Source organism: Ostrea edulis, chromosome 9 (genome assembly GCF_947568905.1).
Source record: "Ostrea edulis chromosome 9, xbOstEdul1.1, whole genome shotgun sequence".
NCBI classification, from domain to species: Eukaryota; Metazoa; Mollusca; class Bivalvia; order Ostreida; family Ostreidae; genus Ostrea; species Ostrea edulis.
In genome coordinates, this window is record NC_079172.1 from 68,555,302 (window position 1) to 68,578,776 (window position 23,475).

The window sequence follows — 23,475 nt, forward strand, 5'->3', positions numbered from 1 at the left end:
ATACCAATTAGGGTATCATTCTATCTCTGTAATATTAGCTTGTGAAGTAGATCTTACAGAAACGGATGCAGGAATATTTGAAGTGGGGGCGGGGGGGGGGGGGGTCAGCATTTGATCTTTTAGATACTTTTCACAACATCCATCCGCTATCTATGTCTAATATCGCAAAGAAATGAGAGAGAGAGAGAGAGAGAGAGAGAGAGAGAGAGAGAGAGAGAGAGAAGAGTGAGAGAGAGAGAGAGAGAGAGAGAGAGAGAGAGAGAGAGACAGAGAGAGAGAGAGAGGGTTACTCCCAGTAGGCTGGGGGCGGCCTAGGCTCCCAGAAACTGTAGGATATATGGTGCAACTCCTGCATTCTGTCCTGCATTCTGAACATTTCCTGGCACTTCCTTTTCACTTTCAAATTCTCTATTTCTTAAACAATTTTTTTTATGTTACATATACTTTTTAAGAATTCTTTTTAAAAGCGATACTTGCATCTGACGAAAATATCGTAAATATTTTATCAGTGTGTCGTCTTATTTATCCTAGAATTAAATGATAATTATACTGGTGTTGATAAATTTGAATGAAGCAATTAGTAGTACATATACATGTAAGTATCTACCTTTCATATCATTTGGACTCAAGTCTCGTTAAAATTGAATAATTCTTAAATTGTTTGGTTCTTCAAAGGGGAACGGGGTCAGGACGCCCTGCCCCCCCCCCCCCACTTCTGGATCCGCCCATGTCTTATGTGTTGTTTCTGCCAGGAACTTTCATTTGCGATTACAGTCACTTGCCCTTTATAACCATCCCAATGCGAAGTAATATTAGACCCGTCGCTTTTATTGACAACGGCAATTTCTTTCTTTTGAAATGGTAAAGAAGTTCGATTTATTGACACCCTCTCTCTCTCTCTCTCTCTCTCTCTCTCTCTTCTATGGTAGGCAGTTGAAACGGTATGTAGTGAAAATGTAAGTTTAAACAATGAATTCAGTCGTGTTTTGAAGATTTGGTATATCGAGGTTTGGCTTTAAATACGTACAGTACTTTGTTTTAATAGCGTTAGGCGCAGTTGTCAAATTACTGAGTCAACTTCTCCATCCCCTTTTGGAACTGAGGATGCAATGACGTAGCCAAATCACACTGTGGATTCTCTGCTAGTTAAACATTATAGGATTCAGCGATATAAAGGGGGGGGGGGGAGGGGGTGTTCCAGAAATCCAAAAAATAAAAAATAAAAAATGAATTGATAAAAATAAATATACGTGTATCATCCAGTGCTAGTTAATCTTTTATTTAACTTGTACATTAAAAATAATTGCCTACAAATATTAGCAGTATCATATATATATATTTTAAAAACTACAAAGATGTCCCACAGAAAGGGAGGGGGGGGTGCCAATTCCCGGATTCCCCTCTGGATTCGCCATTTGGACGGAGAGTATATTTAAAGGCAAACACTTACGTGCGGGTATTACTGTCTCATGACAGCATCTAGTTTGAGAGATGTTTTGCTATTTGTTTTATATTGTTTGTTTGTTTGTTTTGCGTCCTTTGAAGAATTTTTCACTCCTATTGAGACGTCATCCGCTGGAGGGGAAAGGTCACAAATTAATTCATCTTTATCGTCGACGTATGTTCGGTTTATTAACTACATGACTTAGGTAGCAGGGGACAGTTTCGCACTATAGGCCCGGTCAACTTTTTCAAAAAATGGAATTACCCCGTATTTGAAGTGATATTACATGTGTAAAAATGTATACAATAATTTTAGGATGCATGTCAAATGTAGCTGAGTGCTTAGTAAAAATGTTGATATACAACATGTAGGTGTCACCATGATTCCTAGCATATAGATGGGTGCAAATACGAAACTAAGACACGTGGTCAGTTGCTGAAGAAATTCCGGTGAAAACATGCAGGGTCTAGCAAAAGGTCTGTAGCTGTGAGGGAAGGTGGATGGCCCCATATGAGAGGTAGATTTTTGAGAAGGGCAGATAGGGTTCTTGATTGTGCACAGTGTCTAAATCCCCATGTTTGGTACTGTGATGGTGTGGGGGTGGTGCGGATTAGCCCAAATGAGGGAAAATCAAAGCAAAAAAGGGGAACCTGCTCAGAGCATGTTTTGTGCACCAGCACCAGTATTTATAGATTACATGTAATTTAGGGTCATAATTTATTAACTACACTAATATGAAATACAAGTATGGACATAAAAGGGAAATATGATTTTTCATTAGTCTGTCATAATCTGACTTTGGTGTATACCCCCTATCCACATGTTTCAAAACCAAAGAAACTGTCCCCTGCCACCTTACTAGTCGAATCTGTTACACTTCTGGAAGAGTTATCACTCTTTCCCAAACGATTTCGTTCTTTTCATGTCTCAAACCATGTAAAATGTTTCTTAACCAATATCAAGTTATCTTAAAACAGCCGGTCTTTGATAAAGAATACCATTTTGCTTGTTCACGTATAGACCATACTGCGATACAAGGTACAATGCATCTACTTACAGATTCTTTTTATCACAAAATTTTGTCGCGTAAGTTGCAGTTTGAGGTTTATTGAGACCAAGCTTTAAAAATCAAACCCATCCGTCTGAAGAAGAATAAAACACCATCACAGTTTTGAAAACGGAGGCATACCTTACGACCAGAGACAACATTGTCTGTCTTTTAAAACTCCATGGCTTGTCTGATTTGCTCTGTGAATTAACGCGTGCATGGACATTACTATAATAATCAATCTCTACAAATTCTACATATCAACATAAAACATTGATTATATATTGAACCACATGACGAGTACGTGTTGAAAACATGTGCATGTTCTAGTTTACAACCAAAAGAATTACCATGCAACGCCAACATACATTAAGATGCATAACGTTCACGAGAAGAAACACCCTCCCTTTTCTGTGCAGGGAAATACCACGTTCACGAGAAGAAACTTCCTCTTTTTTCCGTACAGGAAAATATCATGTTCACGAGAAGAAAGGCCCTCTTATACCGATTTTACCATTACGTCGTCAATATAGATAGATATACATGGATCTATATCTGTTTAAAAAAAAACATAAACGAGAAACATCCCAAAAGTAAGATTGACGTATTTATCTATAAAATACAGTAAACATGACATGCAATACTACACATATAAAGCATATAACAGGTGCGCTTTATTTAGAAGTGTCTGTTTTATAATTATTTACTGCATTTATGTGTAGCACAATACAATGTTATGTGCACATTGACGGACATAATATACATAAAAATTCAAAATACACACGTTGCAAAAACAAAATACATGTATATACACAATGAGAATTAACAAATATATACACGAAAAATAAACCATAATTCATCTTTCCACTATTTATACAAAGAATAGAACAGAAATGTGATCAAACTGTCTTTATATTCATTTTGTATATAACATCACGTGCATCATTATTTGCACATGATACAAAACGCTCAACGCATTCAAAATAATCTACAAAAGGGAATGCACCATCTTTGACATATGTAAATGTCCTGTATGTAATAAACATGTAATGTAAGGTGATTATATTAAAACTGCATGCATACCCATGAAAGATTTCAGCTACACGGCTACATCAATGAACGAATGAATTAGCATACACTCATGTAAAACGAACTTAACAGATTATGGTATCATTCATTCGAAGAATCGAGGTGCGCTTATACAATGGGTAAACATATCTCTATTTATTTGTTAATTTATGGAACCCTCTTATCTAAAGAAAAATGGCACAAAATTTAGTGTGGCTGAATTAAAATAATAACATTGCGCCACACATATCAATGTCTGAAATGATAATTGGCTGACGATTTAGGGGACTCGTGTACTGAGCCCAGCATATCGAGGACCCATTGCGGTATGGCCGGTCCTGCACCGAAAAAAGCGGCAAACGGATCTTCCGAAGACATCGAAATTATCGATGACGTAGGGGATTGTTTGATCATTGTGCCGAGAGGAGTTGTCTCTGTGACGTCTTCTCCTGGGAATCTTTGAAGGGACGGCATGATGGTATCCTTTATGATTTGTGTCGCTTGAGAAGAACGCATACGAACTGGAGTTTCGAGGAAACCTAGACTGCTAATGGCGTGATTATTTGGATTAAAGGTTTCGCCGCTGATGGAATTTAATTTTGGTGAAATTTGAGTCTGGCGTTGTGTCTTGCTTGGCTTTATCAAATCTAAAACAATGGGATACCCTTTCACAACTCCTGATTCAGAAGGAATTGTATCTTGTATTTTTGCATTATTTGCTTTTCCAGATGAGATCGCAGTGGGCTGGATAGGGATTAACGGAGGAGTATCACTGTAAGACTTAGTATCATCAAACGACGTCAGAGAGGTTGAGGCTGACGACGATTCTACAGAGTCTGACAGGGTATCTTCTAAATTATCAGTGATGAAATCATAAGCTGTGGCATAGTAGTCGTAGTCATTAGCCGCTGTAAACAGGACATTGTTCACAGACGATCTGCTTTTGGTTACTGTGTACGAATTGATATTCGATGGAAATTTGAGTGCTGCTATGCTTGTTTCAGTTTGTGAGTGCTTTGTGTTTGCATTGTTATATATTGGAGACTGATATGTGTAGCTCTTAGTTGAAGATGGTACAATATTACTTGGAAAGTTAGGGGGTTTCTTTTCTGTCAATGTACTCGAGATGTGGATCTCTGAAACGGTATTTGTTAATTGTGCTTTTGTATCTCTATTCAGAAGTGAAGAAACAATGCTCGACATTATATGATTTCCTACTTCACTTATACCATCATGACGATCGGCCTTTTGAGACAATGTCGTGCCAATAGCGACTTTAGAGGAGTGAATTAAATCAGAGTTACTGACAATGAATGGCTTTTCCAGAGACGAAAGTGACTTAATCGTCGATTTTGTATCAAAATCAGTGACAGTGGATGTTGCAAATATCCTTCTTGTTTCTTTAAAATTTTCACTGAGGATTGAAGAAAACAACCTTGTATTACCGGTATCTTCAGTTTTAGCCCCAAAGAAACTTTTTGAACTTGTTTGTGTCTGAAATACAGAACGAACCGAATTGGTAGGGTCTAAATATTGTGTTGGATAAGTATTATTGACAGAATTTTCTGTTGACAACAAAAGGGCCTCATCCTCAACGTTAGGGGATACACTGCTATCTACATTTATGGAGGATCTATCAAATGACAACTCAGAAATGGAACCTAAGCGATCGGATAATATATCCAAACTTAGTGAAGATGATTTTGTTAGTGTCGGTCGTGAGTCCAAATTCTTATTTTCGTTCGAAAGAGGAATAAATCCAAAGAAGTTCTCCAATGATGGTAAAAGAGTTTGTGTGTGAAGAGCAAATGAAGCGTTTGTAAAGGAGCCAGTTCCACCACCTTTCTCTGAAGTACTGATCACTTCTGACTTATCAACAGCGGCACCATAAACAAACTCTGAACTTTGTATGAAGTTCCCCACCTCTGATAATTTAGAATTTGGTAATTGCTTATGAGAGTTATGCATTAACGAGCTATTTATTGGTATTGTTGATATTGGGGATACTTTCTTCGTGTCATAATCCATGCTACTTAGAATGTCCGAGGTACTAAACACTGTACCTTTTATTGAGTGCGTGGGAGTATGCGAGACACTAGTTGATACTGTGTTATCTAAAGGTGGATTATGTGATTTTATCGTAGTGTCTTTGTCATCAATATATGAGAACGGTCCATCAAAATTTCCTGCTGACGAAAACGTTTTCTGCATTTCTGTATTAGAAGAAATTACAGTTGGAAATTTTGAGGACTGTTGAGAGACTGGAATTGCTAAAACTTTGCTACTAAAGCCTATGTCAAGCATTGTGTCCAATAGAATATCTGTTGCTAGTTCACGAGATAGACCCTTCTGAAATACTTTGTTTGAAATCTGTAATGATTCGTCAAATTGAGGGAATGTTTTTGCTGATGGTAAACGTGTATGCATTTCTGCGTAAGAGCTACTGCTTGTGACACCTGAAGGCCAGTCTGTATCTAAATCTATAGATAATTGGGTTAAAGAGTCTAAACTAAGACTAATTTCGATATAAGAATCTTCCGCAAAATGTTGATGAGGCGATAAATGATCAAATTCATTAAATGGCCACAAAATGTCAGACCTTATGGAGTCTTCATCTATATCAGCTGCGGGTGAGTATATTCTAGACTTGGAAGATCCGTTTACATTCATACTTACATTTTCCTTCATCCCTGATGTTGGATAAACAAAGAAATCGGACGCATTCACAGCTTTGTAGTAGTCTTGTTTATCAAGAGCGTGGTTCGCCATTAAGTCATTTTGTTTCAAACTTTTACTCAAATTAAAGTTTGAAGATCCATGGCTGCCTTTTACTTTTTGTTGAATAGTATCACTTTCATTCGTTGGAGATGAAGTGTCTGTTGACAGTTTCGGTAGCAAGACTGAATAAGGAGTTACCGATATAAGAGACGAATATCCCAAGGACGGCGTTGGATGCGTGAAATCGGTAGCAATTGTGATGGGCGATAAATTACCAGGGGCCAATGCTGACGACCAATGAGAAGTCCATACTGTGTCAAAAGGTTTAACACTACGGGTAGGCAAAATGTTAGTAACAATAAGGTTAGGTAAAACGTTAGTATCTGAAACACCACCAGATAAACTGCCAAAGAGCTCAAACGAATCCACGACTGATTCACCTTGTGATATGATAGATATGTTCTGATTTTCGTTATTTTGACTGGATGTCATATCACTGTAAGTTTGAACTGTCTGGAACGATTCATATGAGCTGCTTTGGATTGCCAAATCATGCAAACTCGACTCTTCAATCAATGTAAAAAACAAACTAGAACGAAGCAAATACGGTGTGGAATTTATTGATGTATCAAATACACTGGTATCTAAGGCTTGTGAACCTAAATTAAGTGAGGGACTCTCTTCTTTTACTTTGAAAAGAAAATCTTTAAAAGCATCATAGGGAGTGGTTTGTACAATTGGCGTCTGTGACTGAATTTCACTTGTTTCTACAGATGGCGTCTGTGATTGAATTTCACTAGTTTCTACAGATGGCGTCTGTGACTGAATTTCACTAGTTTCTACTGATGGCGTCTGTGACTGAATTTTACTATTTTCTACAGATGGCGTCTGTGACTGAATTTCACTAGTTTCTACAGATGGCGACAGTGCTTGAATGTCACTAGTTTCTACAGATGGCGTCTGTGACTGAATTTCACTAGTTTCTACAGATGGTAAGTTCACTTGTGTTGATGACACATCTTCGGTAGATGGATATCGGTACGTTGTTGTATAAGAGTCAAAAACATCTGGGACTAAATCAAGGGAGTTTTTCTCTTCATTGGGGATTTCAGCTATAACTGCACTAGAAATGACTGATTCTACCCGTGTCGGTGATACATCGGTCATAGCTTGATTTCTTGTTGTGTTCACGCTGAATATTTGTGGGCCTAGATGAAGAGAATGGCCTTCAATGTTCTCATGGATAAGGGTGTCGTTTGATTTATCATAAGCAGTAGTGCCTAAGGTTGGGGCCAGCGAGAGGGAATCTATCAATGTGTCATAAGAAGTGGTTTGCAAAAGTGGCGTTGGGGACAACATTTTACTACTCATTAACGACGGTGAATACGATTCTACGCGAGTTGGCGTTATTGTATTCATAAGATATGTTGATATGTTATCGTGAAAAACTAGCGGACTCATATCCAATGAGTTATTTTCTTTAACAGTATTGAAAATTGAAGCGTCATGAGAAATCGCTTGTACAAGTTGTGTCTTAGAAAACAATTCACTTTGTATTAGTGACGGAGTTATGCTGTTCGTCATCAAATTTGATGTGTCAAGTACTTTTTCTATTTCATTTATTGTTACAGGAATGTCGTTTGGCTTAACATAGGGACTAAACTGAGATGAAAAAGCAATATTTACTATAGGCGATGAATAGGACTGCGTTGAGGATATAGCTTTTGGTTCCATATTTGATAAGTTGTTATTTTCCACGTATTGTAGGCTAGCATCAAGAGAGTGACTAACTTTATCTATAAAATGAGGAATATCAGAAGACGTAGTCAGTACCGATGACGCCTGAGACAGAATTTCAGTGGTCATTGTGTACGGCATATACAATTCATTTGAAGTTGATGATATTAAATTCGTAGACATATCGTCAAATGCATTTGAGTTTATATCAAGTGATCGCTTTTCATAAAGAAAGTCGTGAGAATTATCAGAAGACATACTCAATACAGAGGGTGTCTGCGAAAGAATTTCATTTGTCATTACGGACGGTATGTGCGATTCAACCAGCGTTGGGGATATCAGAATCATCGAATTATCATCAGAAACCAGCTGGCCTAAACCAAGTGTACTATTTTCTCTATTCATATAAAAAAGAGAGTCACTAGAAGTATTGTACGAGGTACTAAATAAAGATGTCTGAGAAGGAGTTTCATTTGCCATTAACGACGAATTTGGTGATGTTAGATTGGTGGAATTATTGTCCAAAGTTAGTGGGCTGATATCAAGTGACCGAGTGTCATTGTTCATATGTAAAAGAAAGTCGTGAGAGGTATCAGACGAAGTATTCAATGAATATGGTGTTTGAGACAAACTTTTATTGGTCATTACGGACGACATATAGGATTCTACGCTTGATGATATAAAATTCGTCAAGTTATCATTAAATGCAATTGTATTTATATCAAGTGATCGATTTTCGGAAAGGAAGTCGTGAAAATTTTCAGATGATATAGTCAGTGAAGATGGAGTTTGTGAAAGAATTTCATTTGACATTACGGACGGCATAAACGATTCAACAAGTGTGGGTGATATCTGAATAGTCGAGTTATTGTGAATCGTCATTTGGCTTATTTCACTTGTACTATTTTCGTTATTCATGTCGAAAAGAACGTCGAGAGATGTATTATAAGTAGTATTTAGCAAAGATGGCGTCTGAGACAGAATTTCATTTGACATTACGGACGGCATAAACGATTCAACAAGTGTTGGTAATATCAGACTCGTTGAATTATCGTCAATCGCCAGAGGGCGTATTTCACTCGTACTATTTTCTTTATTCATATCGAAAAGAACGTCGTGAGATTGATCATAAGAAGTATCTAGCAAAGATGGCGTCTGAGACAGAATTTCATTTGAAATTAAGGACGACTTATATGGCTCAACAAGTGTTTGTGATTTAAGAAAAGTCGAGTTTTCGTCAATCGCCAGTGGGTCTATTTCAAGTGTACTATTTTCTTTATTCATATCGAAAAGAACGTCGTGAGATTTATCATAAGAAGTATCTAGCAAAGATGTCGTCTGAACTTCATTTGTCATTACGGACGGCATAAACGATTCAACAAGTGTTGGTAATATCAGACTCGTGGAATTATCGCCAATCGCCAGAGGGCGTATTTCACTCGTACTATTTTCTTTATTCATATCGAAAAGAAGGTCGTGAGAAGTATTATAAGTAGTATTTAGTAAAGGTGGCGTCTGAGACAGAATTTCATTTGACAATACGGACGACATAAACGATTCAATAAGTGTTGGATATATGAGACTCGTGGAGGTTTCGTCATTCGCTTGATAAGGAACATTGCTTGTTGTTATTATTGATTCCATCAGTGTTGGTGATATAAGATTCGTTATGGTAGCGTTAAATACCTCAAGTGAACTATTTTCTTTGTTTACATCGAAAAATATGGCGTCTGATGAGAAATAGGATGTACTTTGTACAGGTGGCAGCTGAGACAAAACTGCAGATGTCATAAAAGACAGGGAATATGAGTTCACATGCGATGGTGATAAAGGTTTTGTCATCAAATTTGTTGTCTCAGATTTAAGTATTTGTGGATTTATATTAGATGAAAGGTTTTCTTTGACTGTTTTAAAAAGAATGTCTTGAGAAATCTCATAAGGAATAATTAGTGAAGTTGACGTCTGATACAAAATTTCACTTCTGATATTTGACGACATCTGCGAATCTACCCGTGTTGGTACTATTAAATTTATAGTGTCGACTGTTTGTGGGCCTATGCTAAGTGAATGACTATGATCATTTACATAAAAAACAGAGTCTTTAATTTCATCCATTGATGTGGCTTGTACAAGCAGCGTCTGATTCTGAACTGCATTATTCATTACTGACAATGAGTACGATTTCATTTGAGTTGGTGATATGGATATTTCTGTTCTATTCGGTTCAAACGTATGCGAGTCTAGGTCATGGGAAGAGTTTACATGAATAAATTCTAAGGGAGAGTCAATAGACATATTATAGGGACTTACAAGAGGAGTCAAGGACTGAACTTCACTTACCATTGTTGAAGAGGCATTCAATTCTACCCCTACCGGTGTTTGTAGAGCGGCGCTATCTGCACCTGTTGGCTTTACTTTGGGTATAGAATCGTCGATTACAGTGCTAAATTCAAATAAGGATGAAGAAAGTATGAGATTTACCGCTGTGTGGGACATTAATATTGAATTCAAATTGAATGAATCCAAAAGACTATCGGAAAAATGTACCGTTTGGGATTTATTTTCCTCACTGGGCGTCAGAGAAAATGCATTAGAAGAACTTTTTGAAATCGATATAGTATCAAAGGTTGGTATAGAAGAATATAAATCTATTAAAGGTGTATTAAATAAGCTGTGTTCAATGCTATTCATAGTATGGATGCCATCTGAAATAACAAATGTGTTAGAAAATGTTTCATTTAGTGTCTCAGATGCTGTAAAATGTACTGTTTTTACGTATGAACTATTTTCAAAGTTACTAGTGTCATAAATTATATCAAACCGCGATCTCGTTACGTTGATCTTAGGATCTAAAGTTAAATTTGAGGAAGAAGTTTCAGGAACTACTTGTGTTGATATTACAGGTAAGGTTTCAATCAAGGAGGGATCATATTTTGAGGACGGGAGGGGAAAAGGGAAAGGGATGGAGTTAGAAGAATTTATCGATAATTCAGGAGTTGATGATGCTAGAGCAGTCAGAACTTTGGTTAAGGGATATGTTGTAACCGTTAGTGAAGACTGAACTGAAGAGGAAATTGTGGATTGATCAATATTAGAGGCGGAAAATACATGATGATTAATGATAGGCGGGATATATGAAACAGACGAAGGGTAAGATGTTTCAGATTTTATATCACCATCCGGCCTCCATATCTCTGAATTTAATGAGAAGGCTGTTGTTGTTAAGATTTCTGTTGCATGTGACACATCTGTTGCTGATGGTGCTAATCCACTTTCAAGAGTAACACTTTCATGGTTAGATATGTATGATGTTGATAAACTAGATAGCTTCACTCCTTCCGTAGCAGTATTTTCATTATCTACGTGGAGTAAAACCGACGACAATGATCCAAGTAATGCAAAGGATGCAGACACTTCCGAGGTTAATTCAGACGATGAAACTGTATTGCTGTGAAAGGGATCTGCCACTGCTATGGATTCTAATATATCTTCTCTAATCTCTGGTATATTTGATAGAACTGATGCATCGATGGGTGTGTTAATGGCGTGTATTGAAGATGTAAACAAAGGTTCAACAGTAATTTGGGTTTCATACACTTTACCAGCTGGAATAGCGGATAATATATCAGGTAGTTCACTTGTCGTATACAGAGATGACATCGATAGTGATCCATTGATTTGCATTTCGTCATACAAATGACCAACACTTGAATTTGAAAAATCATACATTGATGGTACTAAAAGTGAAGAATGACTCTGAAGTTTGGTTTCCTGTGATTCAAAGTCCTTAATGTGATCTACAGTTGACTTCGAAACAAAATACGAAGAGCTTGTGGTTGTCAAATCCGATGATTGAACGATTACTGGCAGCATGTCAATAGGCGTTGAAATAATACTATCCATTATTGCAGATGTCAAAACATCATTCTTCAGCCCTAACGAATCAGTGTTTGGTAAAGCGGAATTGGAAAATTTTACCACGTGATCAGAAGAAATGTCACTGAATGGTAATTTGGAAGGCTGTAAATCAAGTACATTGGTCAGTGACTTAGAAATCCATGTAGCAGAATTCAATGGATCCCGGACGTGAATCTCGGTCTTGAAGTCATTTTCTAATTCTGTTATCCTATTTGCATCAAAACCTACAGATTTGTTTAAAAATTCTTTGGATGAATAAAAAGATATCAGTGTATCAATTTCACTTTGCATAAATACAGTTTTGTTCACTGAAGGAGCTGTTAGAAAATCCGGTGTAGGCATGTTCGCCTGAGATGTCATCACAGTAGAAAATGACGAACTTACTTCTGTTACTGATGCATCAAATAAATCTGATTGATCCAGAAAAGGAATGTTTGTTTGCTTTCCTAAATCATTTAAAAACAGGGATGAAGTTAAATGAACAGAAAACGAATCGTTCATTACAGCAATGGAACTAGCAGTGACTGACTGCAGTTGTATCGAATCAGTGGTGCGCTGAGGAAACATCTGTGAATTTAGATCGACATCAGTAGATATTTGACCAATAGATGGCATTTGTACTATTTCTGAATTGAGTTCAGTCGCCTCCGGGTGTACTGCGCTGTTTACTGTATCGATGGGTGATTCTGTCATTAATCCATTTATAGAAAACGAATCAAGAGCCTCCACAGTTTCGCTAGAGATGGATCGTGGATAAAATGTTTCAAATGGAGAATGTATGCTTGAAAGTAGGTCAAAACCTGTAGCCATATTCTGTTCTTTTGTGACAGTTGATGAAGATACAGCTGTAATGGATGCTGTCATTTTTTCATATTCAGAAACATCCGGTGTTGTTGCTGTTATATCTATTGATTTAAAATCTAAATCTGTGATAGATGATTTATCAGTATAAGATCCAGACCAGGTCGAGTTTTGGTTCTCGATTTTATTTGAGATTGTCATGAAAACTTTCGTTTGTTCATCTGTATGAGATGAATCCGGGTTTATGCTTCTCGGTAGGTATGTTTGAGTTGAAACACTACCAGAAGTTAGACTCGCAGCCGTTCCATCTGACATTATATTCATTTCATCTAAAACTGATGTAGTAGCTATCATGGCAGCTGTATAAGTATCATTCATATCTGTCGCCCTGACATTTGACGGTATCAAATCAAACTTAGAACTTTCATCGTCAATAATCGACGACAATTGTTGAGCCTCAAACATCGATGATTGAGATTTCTCTGAAGTATTTTCTGAAATCATTGTTTGTAATGATTTCAAAGTACTGGCAAATACAGGAGTTGTACTTTCAAAGTCGGTTAGAGTTTGTGGTGGTCGGAGGTATGCACTCTCCATTATTCCATCCAGGGCTGTGCTGTAGATTTTATCCATTGTGTTTTGGAACACTGTATCTGAAAATTGTTCATCGAATTTTTGACTTAGTCCATGAGAAGCATACTGTGATGTTTCATCTGATGTACTAGTACTTTCCTGTTGCAGACTGGACATGACCGGATTTGTTGTGTAAAGACTTCCAGAAGAAAAGTCAGAGGAACTCTTAAGTTTTGTTGACGATGGGAACGATTCCTGATGTAACACACCACTAGAATAAACGGAAGATTGATCGAAATTCGTAAGTGGATACACACTTTCAGACTGAGAAGTGGAAATATCAGTCACGAAGGAAGCATAAGATTCCATCGTTTGCTCTGATTGCGGAGATACGTCAGCTATTGACGGTATGGGACTAGTTTGTAGAACAGAACTCTTAGTCAGCTGATTAGGATTTAAATCTGATGAGATTGATATTTCTTCTGAAAGCGAAATATGACTACTGACCACAATTTTCGTGTTATATCCCAATGATTTTGTTGGCAATATATATTTTTCGTCTGTTAATGCTGTTGTTGACATAAATCCAACGTTTAAAATGTTTGGTGTCATTGAAGTCTTTGTTAAACTACTGGATGTTTCCTCAGCTATTGAGTGACTGCTCTGCAAAATGTTTGTTAATTGTTTGTCCTCCAGTATAAAAGTCGACAAAAGATCAGAAACATCTCCTAACACGTCACTAAAAGTTTTCATGTGTGTATCATTCGATTTATACACAGAAAGATCTGCAACAGATGACTGAAAGTCGAAAGGTTGAGTTAGCGAGGCAGTATGCGTTGTTTGTAATGTTTGCTTATCTTCTTCAGCTACGGATGAAGACAGCACTGTCGAAACAATAGGTGAAAACACACTTTTCATATCATAGATATTATCGAATAAACTTTCTAATTTTCCATCTAAAGAAATATCAGGTATTAACCCCGAAAATGGAGAAACTGCGTCTTGAGATTGAATAACGGAATAAAGTTTCGTCGAATGTGTCGAAATTTGAGGATCTGGGGCACCTTCCCTTGAGCGATCAACAATATCAGATTTCAGATGATTTTCGAGCAATGGCAAACTAATCAAATTAAGACCAAACTCTTCAATTGGCAATTCACTTCCACTGTCCGTTGGTAATAACGCCTGTAAAGAATTGTAGTAGGAAGTTGTGACTTGAAGTGGAAGTCTTCTGCTTGTTGATGAAAAGCTACTAAATAAAGATGAATCGTCTGCAGTCTTCACAAGTAGCGGCAATTCATCAACAGATGAAGAAATTAGAGAATCCAAAGTGTCATCGGAGGGAACGGGAGATGACAATTCTTCATACACACTAGATTTTGTTATGTCTCGAGAAGTTAAATCTTGCGATGACAACACCATAGTAGATTTGACATTATTTTCTGAAAAAGACAACGATTCACTACTGGTAGATGGGGTGCTCTGAAAACTTGTTGAATACAGTCCTTTAATCTTTGTCTTCGTGTCTACGAAATACCGAGAAAGTATTCCATCTTTTGACGATAATATGTAAGTTGTATCGGTGTATTTGTCATTTGATAATATTTGACTTGTAAGCTGATATTCTGAAGACGTGTCACTATCTATCAGCTCTGTTGATGGTGTTTTCTCTGTGACCTCTTGACCCAAGGATGTTGATGACCGAAGAAAGAAATTTTCAAACATTCCACCAATTTCAGGTCCAAGCGTTAAGGATGAATGACTTTCAGATTCTTTAGAACGTGTCGGTAAATCGGAGGAAAGAATAGCCACATCCTCTGTAGAACCTTTTGGATAGTGCACTGGTAAAGAACTCCTCATTGCAGACTCCAGAGTTGATTGGTGTCTTTTGCCCATGTGTTCACTCATTTCTTCATCACCTACAGAGTAACTATACGGAATAAACTGACTATGAGCGGAAGCCATCAGAAAATTTGGTGGTAGAATTTCTGTCGACGATTCTTTTCTCATAGGGAATGGAAATAAAAATCCCCCGAAACCACCATCTGATAATAACAGATCCGCGCTGCTTTGATGTACAGTTTTGCTTTCAACCCATGAAGGGAATCCCAGTGGATTTTTCGTTGACGGTGAACTAGGTAACAAAAATCTACCAAATAAATCGTCAGTTGGAGCTGTGACATCCACCGATGCATCCATTGTATTTGATGGCGTAGCAGCAATAGTTCTGGACATATCTCCCGTACCAATGTTAATGACCGATACGGAAGGAGTAGCTGAAATTTCCAAGTCTGGATGATGGATTTCAACGGATGATAAAACACCAGACGACATTTTAGACGATGATGAAGCAGGAGGTAAAAATCCGCTAAGTATGTTTTCTATTTCATCTTTTCGTAAAGATATGTCGAGGCTCAGCGATTTGTCAATCGAGGCTTTTTCATCTGTGATTATTGATGGCGTCGTTTGAATCTTCATATCGTCTAATAAATGGTCAACGATATCCGACTTTGTTAACAGTATATCAAATGCAGGTTGTGAAAATTTGGACGACAGTGACACAGATGGGGTGATTTCAGATTCGACCATCAAATAACTTTGAGATGAGTAAAGTTTCTCTACATTATCATCAAATTCAGACATTATGTATACTTCTTTAGTTTTGGCACTTATGGTGGTAAAGGAAGGTGAAACTTTGGATAAAATGTCTTTCTTTGTCGCTTCTGGTGGTACGCCCACAGTTGATTCATCATTAATTTGAACGGATGCTGTTCTACTCAGAGAGTCAATAACAGGCACTATAGAACTAGAAACAGTCTCTCTCCCAATATCATCAGATGTCAATCTTATTTCAGGTGATTTTCTAGTGGGTTCAAATTCATTAATTTCCACTGGATAAATGTTCACAGAGTCCCCGTCAAGTAACAACGGATTCCATATGCCTATCTTTGGAATGGTGTCCTGCAGAAAGTCTTTCACTGTATCAACTATCGATCCTGTAGGTTTCTTGTCTTTCCATGAAAACATCAGCAGATATCTAGCTATAACACTTCCATATCTATAGAAATGAAAATAGATATTCTGTAATTTATAGTATATTCATGCACGAAAGGTTTATTTTAATCAGGAGCACAAAGAATGTGGTTAATTCATCCGCATAATTATATCAAATACCTGAAACTTAAGACTTTGCATCCCTTGTAGTCTTCATTTAAAGAAGAATCACTGTGAAGGAACATAGCGTCCATCTGTGAATATAAAATTATTCTTAATTTCACAGCATTTAACTCAATTATTAAATCCACTTACTGTAAACATGGAAATTTACGCCTAGGGGTTATTGTTACTAAATATGCAATTCACAAGATCGCTGCGTAATTTACTCACACACACACACACACACACTATTCTCAAAGTTGTGCAATTCCTTACTGATGATACTACGCGTATATTTGCTAACGAAATACGCGTAATTAAAAACACGTGGATATATCCAAGTTTACAGTACTAGTAAATAAGAAATGTTTGATATAATTTTCTACATATTTCTTACTGCTTCGCAGAATTCCGTTTCCAGTATTCTGAAGTCTTTACTGCTTGGGTCACCGTGTTCTGCTTTATAAGTTCTGTTGGCTATCCTAATGTTGGACTCTAACACATCTGGTAATTTCAAGAAAGGTAAAAAGTAGTCATAACTGTTATTTGTATATTTATGAATACAAGAGAGTAAGGGGTTTTCTGAGGATCTAGAAACATACCCTGCTGTTGTGAATCTGGACTTAATGGCTTCATCCTTCTCTGGTGAGAAACTTGAAAAATGAAAGATTGCAGTTTTATACCTTATTCAGTTCACTATAACTTCAAATATAGATTAGTAATGAGTCGATCAACCAACCTTTTATATGCATGCATCATCCACCATTTGCTAATATCCTGATGAGGAATTTTAGAGATATGATCGACTCATTACTAATCTATATACTGTAGAATCATTGAAATTCGTGGGGGCCCATTTTCGTGGATTGGTGAATTTTTACAGGTTCGTGGGGACGTAATTTCGTGGATTTATATAGTTGTAAAAAAAAGATAAATGTAAGGTGAAGATAACGAACAGTGATCTGGAATGTTTGCTTTGTCTTTATTCGTTGAGGATGTAAATTCGTGGTTGAGGTGTAACCACGAATTCCATGAAAATTCAGCCACCAGGAATTTTAATGATTCCACAGCATGAAGTTACAAACATGGGGAGAATTGCGTCACTTTGAATTAAAAGTTTTATCACACATGCTACGTGTGCATTGCAAGTATGACAAAGACTATATACATGTAATTCAAAGTCTTACTTAACACTGCCATAGTGACGGCAGCTATGATTGCACCAATCAGTAGAAATATCAGGAGAACGCAAAGCAAAATTCTCCGCGTGGATCCATCTTTGAAAGAGCTGGATCCGCCACTGGTAGCATAACCGGAAGTCCGGTCATCGTCATCTTTGTAAACAGCTCTGGTAGGATAAAGATGTGGCTCGGATTGAATGACGAATTCCTCTCTTGGTGCCATGTAGAACTTGTAAGCACCGTAAGGCTCTGAGGGGTCCTCGTAGACATTGTCAAACATCATCCCCGGGTCCACGTATTTCTGTTCCTCCTCTTCTCTGGCTGACCCCCCGGAGTAGAGGGAAGACATGTGAGGCCACTGTAATTAAGGTGTGAATATGTATCTCAAGATTTTGTGGACGACGTATGGTTTACCACATGGTGTTTTACCATAATAAATAACACACTAAATGCATATTTATCGACACCGCCGAAATTAATCTACTCCAGTGGCAATGGACGTCTTCAATCTTGGTTTACTAAACAAGATCCAGATATTTTACTTTACTCAATATCATGATTGTTATTGATGCCAATTTCATTTTATGTAGATGAGAATATTTAAAGTTAAATCGATGTTTTTCAAAGTCTAGTGAAAATTACAAATTCATTCATTTTCGAAAGAAACAAATTACAAATCAAAAACAATTTTAACACCGCCCCAGTGTGTCCTGTCAAATGATGCATTATTCCATAAATTGTTTATGTTCAGCGCTCACGAAATAGCATTCTTTTCTACGTCCCACACTGTTCTAAATGTTTAGCATTAAGAATGCAAGGTATGGCGTAAATAGTATTTGAATTGCTAATAATATGTTTCAGAAGACAACAAATATGCATGCGTAATAAATTTATGAATGATGTGTTTGTATTGTACTATAAACTTGTAATAATTAAGAAATATAAATCAGACAACGATGCTTCATTTTGTAAACTAAAGAGATCGATTGTCATTTAACCTTTACGTACATGTTATATTCCATCCAGCCTGAATGAATTTTAATTGTATATAGGTGTAACATTTCCCCCCAAAGATTGATGAGAATTGATCGATATCAATCCGATCATATTCAGGAAAAGTGATAATATTTACACAATGAAACTCATGATCAGTAAGTGTAAGATATATAGTGTCTTGAAGATTGAGTTTCTCCTTTAAAACAATTCATTTCTGATACACGATCAGTAATAAAACATTACACACTAAATGGACTAGCAACGACACACCTTAAGGCCTCGGGGGTGCAGGAGTCCCGACAATCTATGTCCCCCTTGTCCACAAAACGCTTCATACATGTACCAAATTTGAAATGAATTGGAATGGCAATTATCAAGATGTTAATGTTACATTGTTCACACATTCAATAACCGACCATTTTGGTCCCACTCTGATACCAAAACTCCTACCCCTGGGATCATTAACAATTTTGGTAAAGGACTACATGTTCTTTCTAAATATCTATTTAGTTTTATTTTAGTTTCAATAGCACCAAAGATACTATATAAGTGTTTTACACATAGACACTATATACCAAGTTTGACTCCGCCCTAGGGTCAGAACTCCACCCCGGGATCATGAAAGTTACAATTATGGTAGAGGCCTAGCACTACATGTATGCATTCAGTTTATGTAAAACTTATACGGTACCAATTTTGATGCACCAGATGCGCATTTCGACAAATTATGTCTCTTCAGTGATGCTCAACCGAAATGTTTGAAATCCGAAATAGCAATAAAGTTTAGAGCTATTATAGGCAAAAACAGTGTGCCAAAAAGTGGATTCAAATTCGTTTAAGGATAAGAGCTGTGCGTGAGGGAGATAATCCTTAATTTTGAAATGAATTTCTAAATTTTATAACAGCAATTAAATATACATCTAACACATATGTGGTTGTAGAGAAGATTTTTGAAAATTGGTAAATTTTTGCCCCGCCCTTAAGGTTCCGGGGTGCAGGAGTCCTGAAATTTACAATTTATGCCGTCCTTGTTCTAAATATGTTTCATACCAAATTTGAAAGGAATTGGAATAATAGTTATCAAGAAGTCAAAAATGTTCTATTGTTCGCATATTCAATAACTGATAATTTTGGCCCCACCCTGATACCAAAACCTCTACCCTTTGGACGTGTTTTACATCTAAACACTATATACCAAGTTTGGTCCCGCTCTGGGGTCAGAACCCCTCATGAAATTTACAATTTTGGTAGAGGCCTTCCTGCTCTACATCACTATGCATTTAGTTTTTCTTACACATGTGCGCTTGTAGAGAAGATTTTTGAAAATTGGTCAATTTTGGGCAGCTTTTGCCCCGAGCCTAAAACCCCCACGGGTGCAGAAGTCCTGAAATTTATAATCTATGTCCCCCTTGTCCAAAAGATGCTTCATACGAAATTTGAAAAGAATTGGAATGGTAGTTATCAAGAAGAAATGTTCAATTGTTAACGCACGGCGGATGCAGACCCATAAGAGGTCTAACTTCTCTACGATAACGGTAAATTGGTCTCCATAATTCACTTATCATTTTTGTCAGTAATAGATTACGACGGACGAGGGCGTCTCTAATTACATACAGGTATAATTACACTAATTAATTTCTGTGCATTATATACGTGGAGGGATTGTTGAATTTCGCGTACATACCTTTAAAAGATGTATCTAAATTTTCTCAAATTGTGTATTGAAGGTCCTTGATATCTATATCATATGTATATATACTTCAAATAATAGATGTTCAAAATCTGATTATCTTACAGAGAAGATAAATGGCACCTATATGTACCCTCCCCCCCCAAAAAAAAAACCGTACAGTTAAGAAAACATATCTATGGAAACTTTTTTATTTGATACTTGTCTTAATTTAGGTAAAGGACTCCACGAACCCAACGTTTTTGGATCATCAAAGTTCTTACATGATTAATTAATCATTCATGAAGACGTTTATTAAAATCCTAGTAATGCCACGTTCTTAAACCGGCGTCCTAGTTCTGTCGATATACATGAACCGCAGGTTAAGTTCATTACTATGTTAATTTGTTCACTAATGTCGAGTGACCTTTCCTATAGGAAGACAATCTAAAATGTCCCCTTTCTTCCACATACAAATTCAAATTCAATTAACTACATAGCGATCGAATGACTGAGCTTTTCGGGGACGTCGAAATTTCTATGTCTCGTACGTGCTGATACAACAATTACGTTATGCATGAGCTTAGAAAATCTTTAAAAAATGACAAATACGGACAAATAAGTATCTAAACAAATGGACAGTTCATATCCACCGAAATATTTCCTTCCTTAATTTAAGAATTCAAGTATCTTATCAAATCTCCATTAACAGATTTTCATTTGGAATTTAGAAGACAGAGCCATTAATTACATGTATGCACGCGATAAACCTCGGAGAAGTTTTAACATTTTTGGAGTACATATAAGTTTTCATTCTCTTAATTAAAGAATCAACATATTTTGGTAGTAAAAACTATGAATTATAAATTATAGCTAATGCTTGAAACATGCGTGCAGTATTTATCACATACACGTATATGCCTTTCCATCGTTAGTCTTAATTTTTCTATGATTGGGGAGATTTGTTACGAAACACCCTGTAGTAAATATTTTTTAAAAAATGAAATCATAAATCAAAGTATTTGAGAATTCATGTCAAATTAAATTCTATACAAAACAAACTAAAGGCTCTAATGACATACCCTATACGAGAATACAAATTATATTTGACTCCACTTGACAGCCTCCTCTCTGTTTTTAGACAACATAAATTTTAATCGTTTTACTGAATTCAATAATTATTCTTTATGGTCCATTGACTCCAACAAATGACTAAACACAACTGGCCACATAGTTGACATTAACATACCTCTGAGCGGTAATCCCGCAGCCTTCCCAAATGCTGTCTTCGATTCATATTAAATAAGATTTCACATATTTCCCCAACATTCTATTTAAAATGTTCTCACATATCTCCAAATATTATAATTGAAATTAACCATCCGGTAAGCATAAGTTCATTTGAAACACATTTCAGGGGAAATAAAACTAAAACTTCAGGTCTGGTCTCGGTATGTTAACGGGACTATATGCATTATGTGCACTGCCAGATTTGTATATTAATGTGACAGAGAGAAAACCTAGGGTGACAACGCCTTGTAGTAGATCTTGCTCAATGAAGCGTATCTGCTATAAGTGACCAAGTAATGGCCAATAGACCGTCGACAAATTGTCTATAAAACCACACTGAAGGAAAACACCAGCAAATTACAAACACTAACTTCAATTGTTACAATCAGCCAGACGTTTCTATATTTTGCCTCTTTCACGCATGGCTTGTTTCCCGTAATAGAGAGGACGGAAGGCGAAAGCTGTCAAAATTTGCATAAGGTGCATTGTGATAGGAAATGTCATAAATGACTACCTGAATGGTAGGAGTTGTTAATGAAATTGAACAATTAATCAATTTCCTTAAGGTATTCAGTGTATAATGACCATATTTCATATCTAATAAATGGATGGTGGAATATTTGTAATCATGGTATCATTTTGAAGGGTTCATCAAATAAAAATAACCCACGGTAGAAATTTTCTAAATTTTGTTTACTGCTTGATATATTTCACCTAGAATTTAACATTGAAGTATATGGGAAAAGCATCTTTTATTACAATATCTTAAAAACAAATTATATATTCATACTAATCTCTTGGTAGAAAGTTACATACACTTTCTTTTTATGAAAATATGAAATAAAATTAATCATTGACCACACACATTTTTAGAAAATTAGATTTTTCTTATTTCTACAAAGGGCAGACAATTCTTCCAAAAAATCTTAAGTGCAAAAAGGTCAGCTTCTAATCATTTACCAGTCATGTGAATTTCATCTGCTTCACTTCCATCATTATTTAACAATAAGTTTTATGTTGATCTAAATCCTTCAAAATTGTTCATTATCCTTTCGTTATACATGGAATACCTTAAGATAATTAAGATGACAAAACTTAAAAAAGATTAAAATTTAGATGCATAAATAATTTTGAACCCATTTCTTTATTAACACCAACACATGATAACCAAGAATTTCAAACATTTTCAGAGTACTTTGCGATGAAGATATTTAACAATTTGTTTTAATTAGAAAATAAAATTAATAAAATAAATTTTATGAAAGGTGAAGATAACGAACAGTGATCAATCTCATAACTCCTATAAGCAATACAAAATAGCTAGTTGAGCAAACACGGACCCCTGGACACATCAGAGGTAGGATCAGGTGCCTTGAAGGAGTAAACATCCCCTGTCGACCGGTCACACCCGCCGTGAGCCCTATATCCTGATAAGGTAAACAGAGTTATCTGTAGTCAAAACAATTCTTACTCTCTAGATTGCTCCAACTTGATTCAGGGTTTATTAAGACTGCGAATGGTTGTAAAATTCATCCCAAAGAAACTATGCGCCATTTGCACACGTGATCATGTAGCTACAGTTGTCTACGCGACTTACAGTTGAAATATTGGCGCTAAAATAAGGTCGGGGGGAAATATAACAGACTATGTTTCGATGGGATAGCAGCATATTAAATATCACTTTAAAATTTTCCTCTTAAAAAAAAAAAGAAAAGTAAAGATTTTGTCACTTGTATATCACAAAATACTATCATCAAAGCTATGGGAATAAGCGTTAATTAGCGAAGATGTCAGAATGTTTAAAGTTGACACGATAATTTGAAATAGTTATCACTGTGGAGGTCATGTTACGTGTAATTTAAACATATTAAGAAAC

General features: G+C 36.4%; 1 protein-coding gene across 1 annotated transcript; it reads right to left on the minus strand.

The window, feature by feature from the left end:
- Nucleotides 1-3,809: 3,809 nt before the first annotated feature.
- On the minus strand, nt 3,810-21,812 carry LOC130050596 (mucin-17-like). Its single transcript, XM_056150837.1, has 6 exons — nt 21,559-21,812; nt 17,651-18,002; nt 17,066-17,116; nt 16,861-16,967; nt 16,482-16,555; nt 3,810-16,365 (listed from the first exon to the last, which is right to left on the minus strand). The coding sequence occupies exons 1-6, from the start codon at nt 21,604-21,606 to the stop codon at nt 3,810-3,812; spliced, it is 13,188 nt and encodes a 4,395-aa protein (XP_056006812.1). The 5' UTR covers nt 21,607-21,812.
- Between the last annotated feature and the right edge of the window lie 1,663 nt (nt 21,813-23,475).

Coding starts and splice junctions, on each gene's coding strand:
- LOC130050596 (XM_056150837.1), bottom strand. CDS start 21,606: ATGAATCGAAGACAGCATTTGGGAAGGCTGCGGGATTACCGCTCAGAG. Junction 16,556..16,860: donor AAACGGAATTCTGCGAAGCA/GTAAGAAATATG, acceptor TTATATTCACAG/ATGGACGCTATGTTCCTTCA. Junction 16,366..16,481: donor TGCAAAGTCTTAAGTTTCAG/GTATTTGATATA, acceptor TCATTTCTATAG/ATATGGAAGTGTTATAGCTA.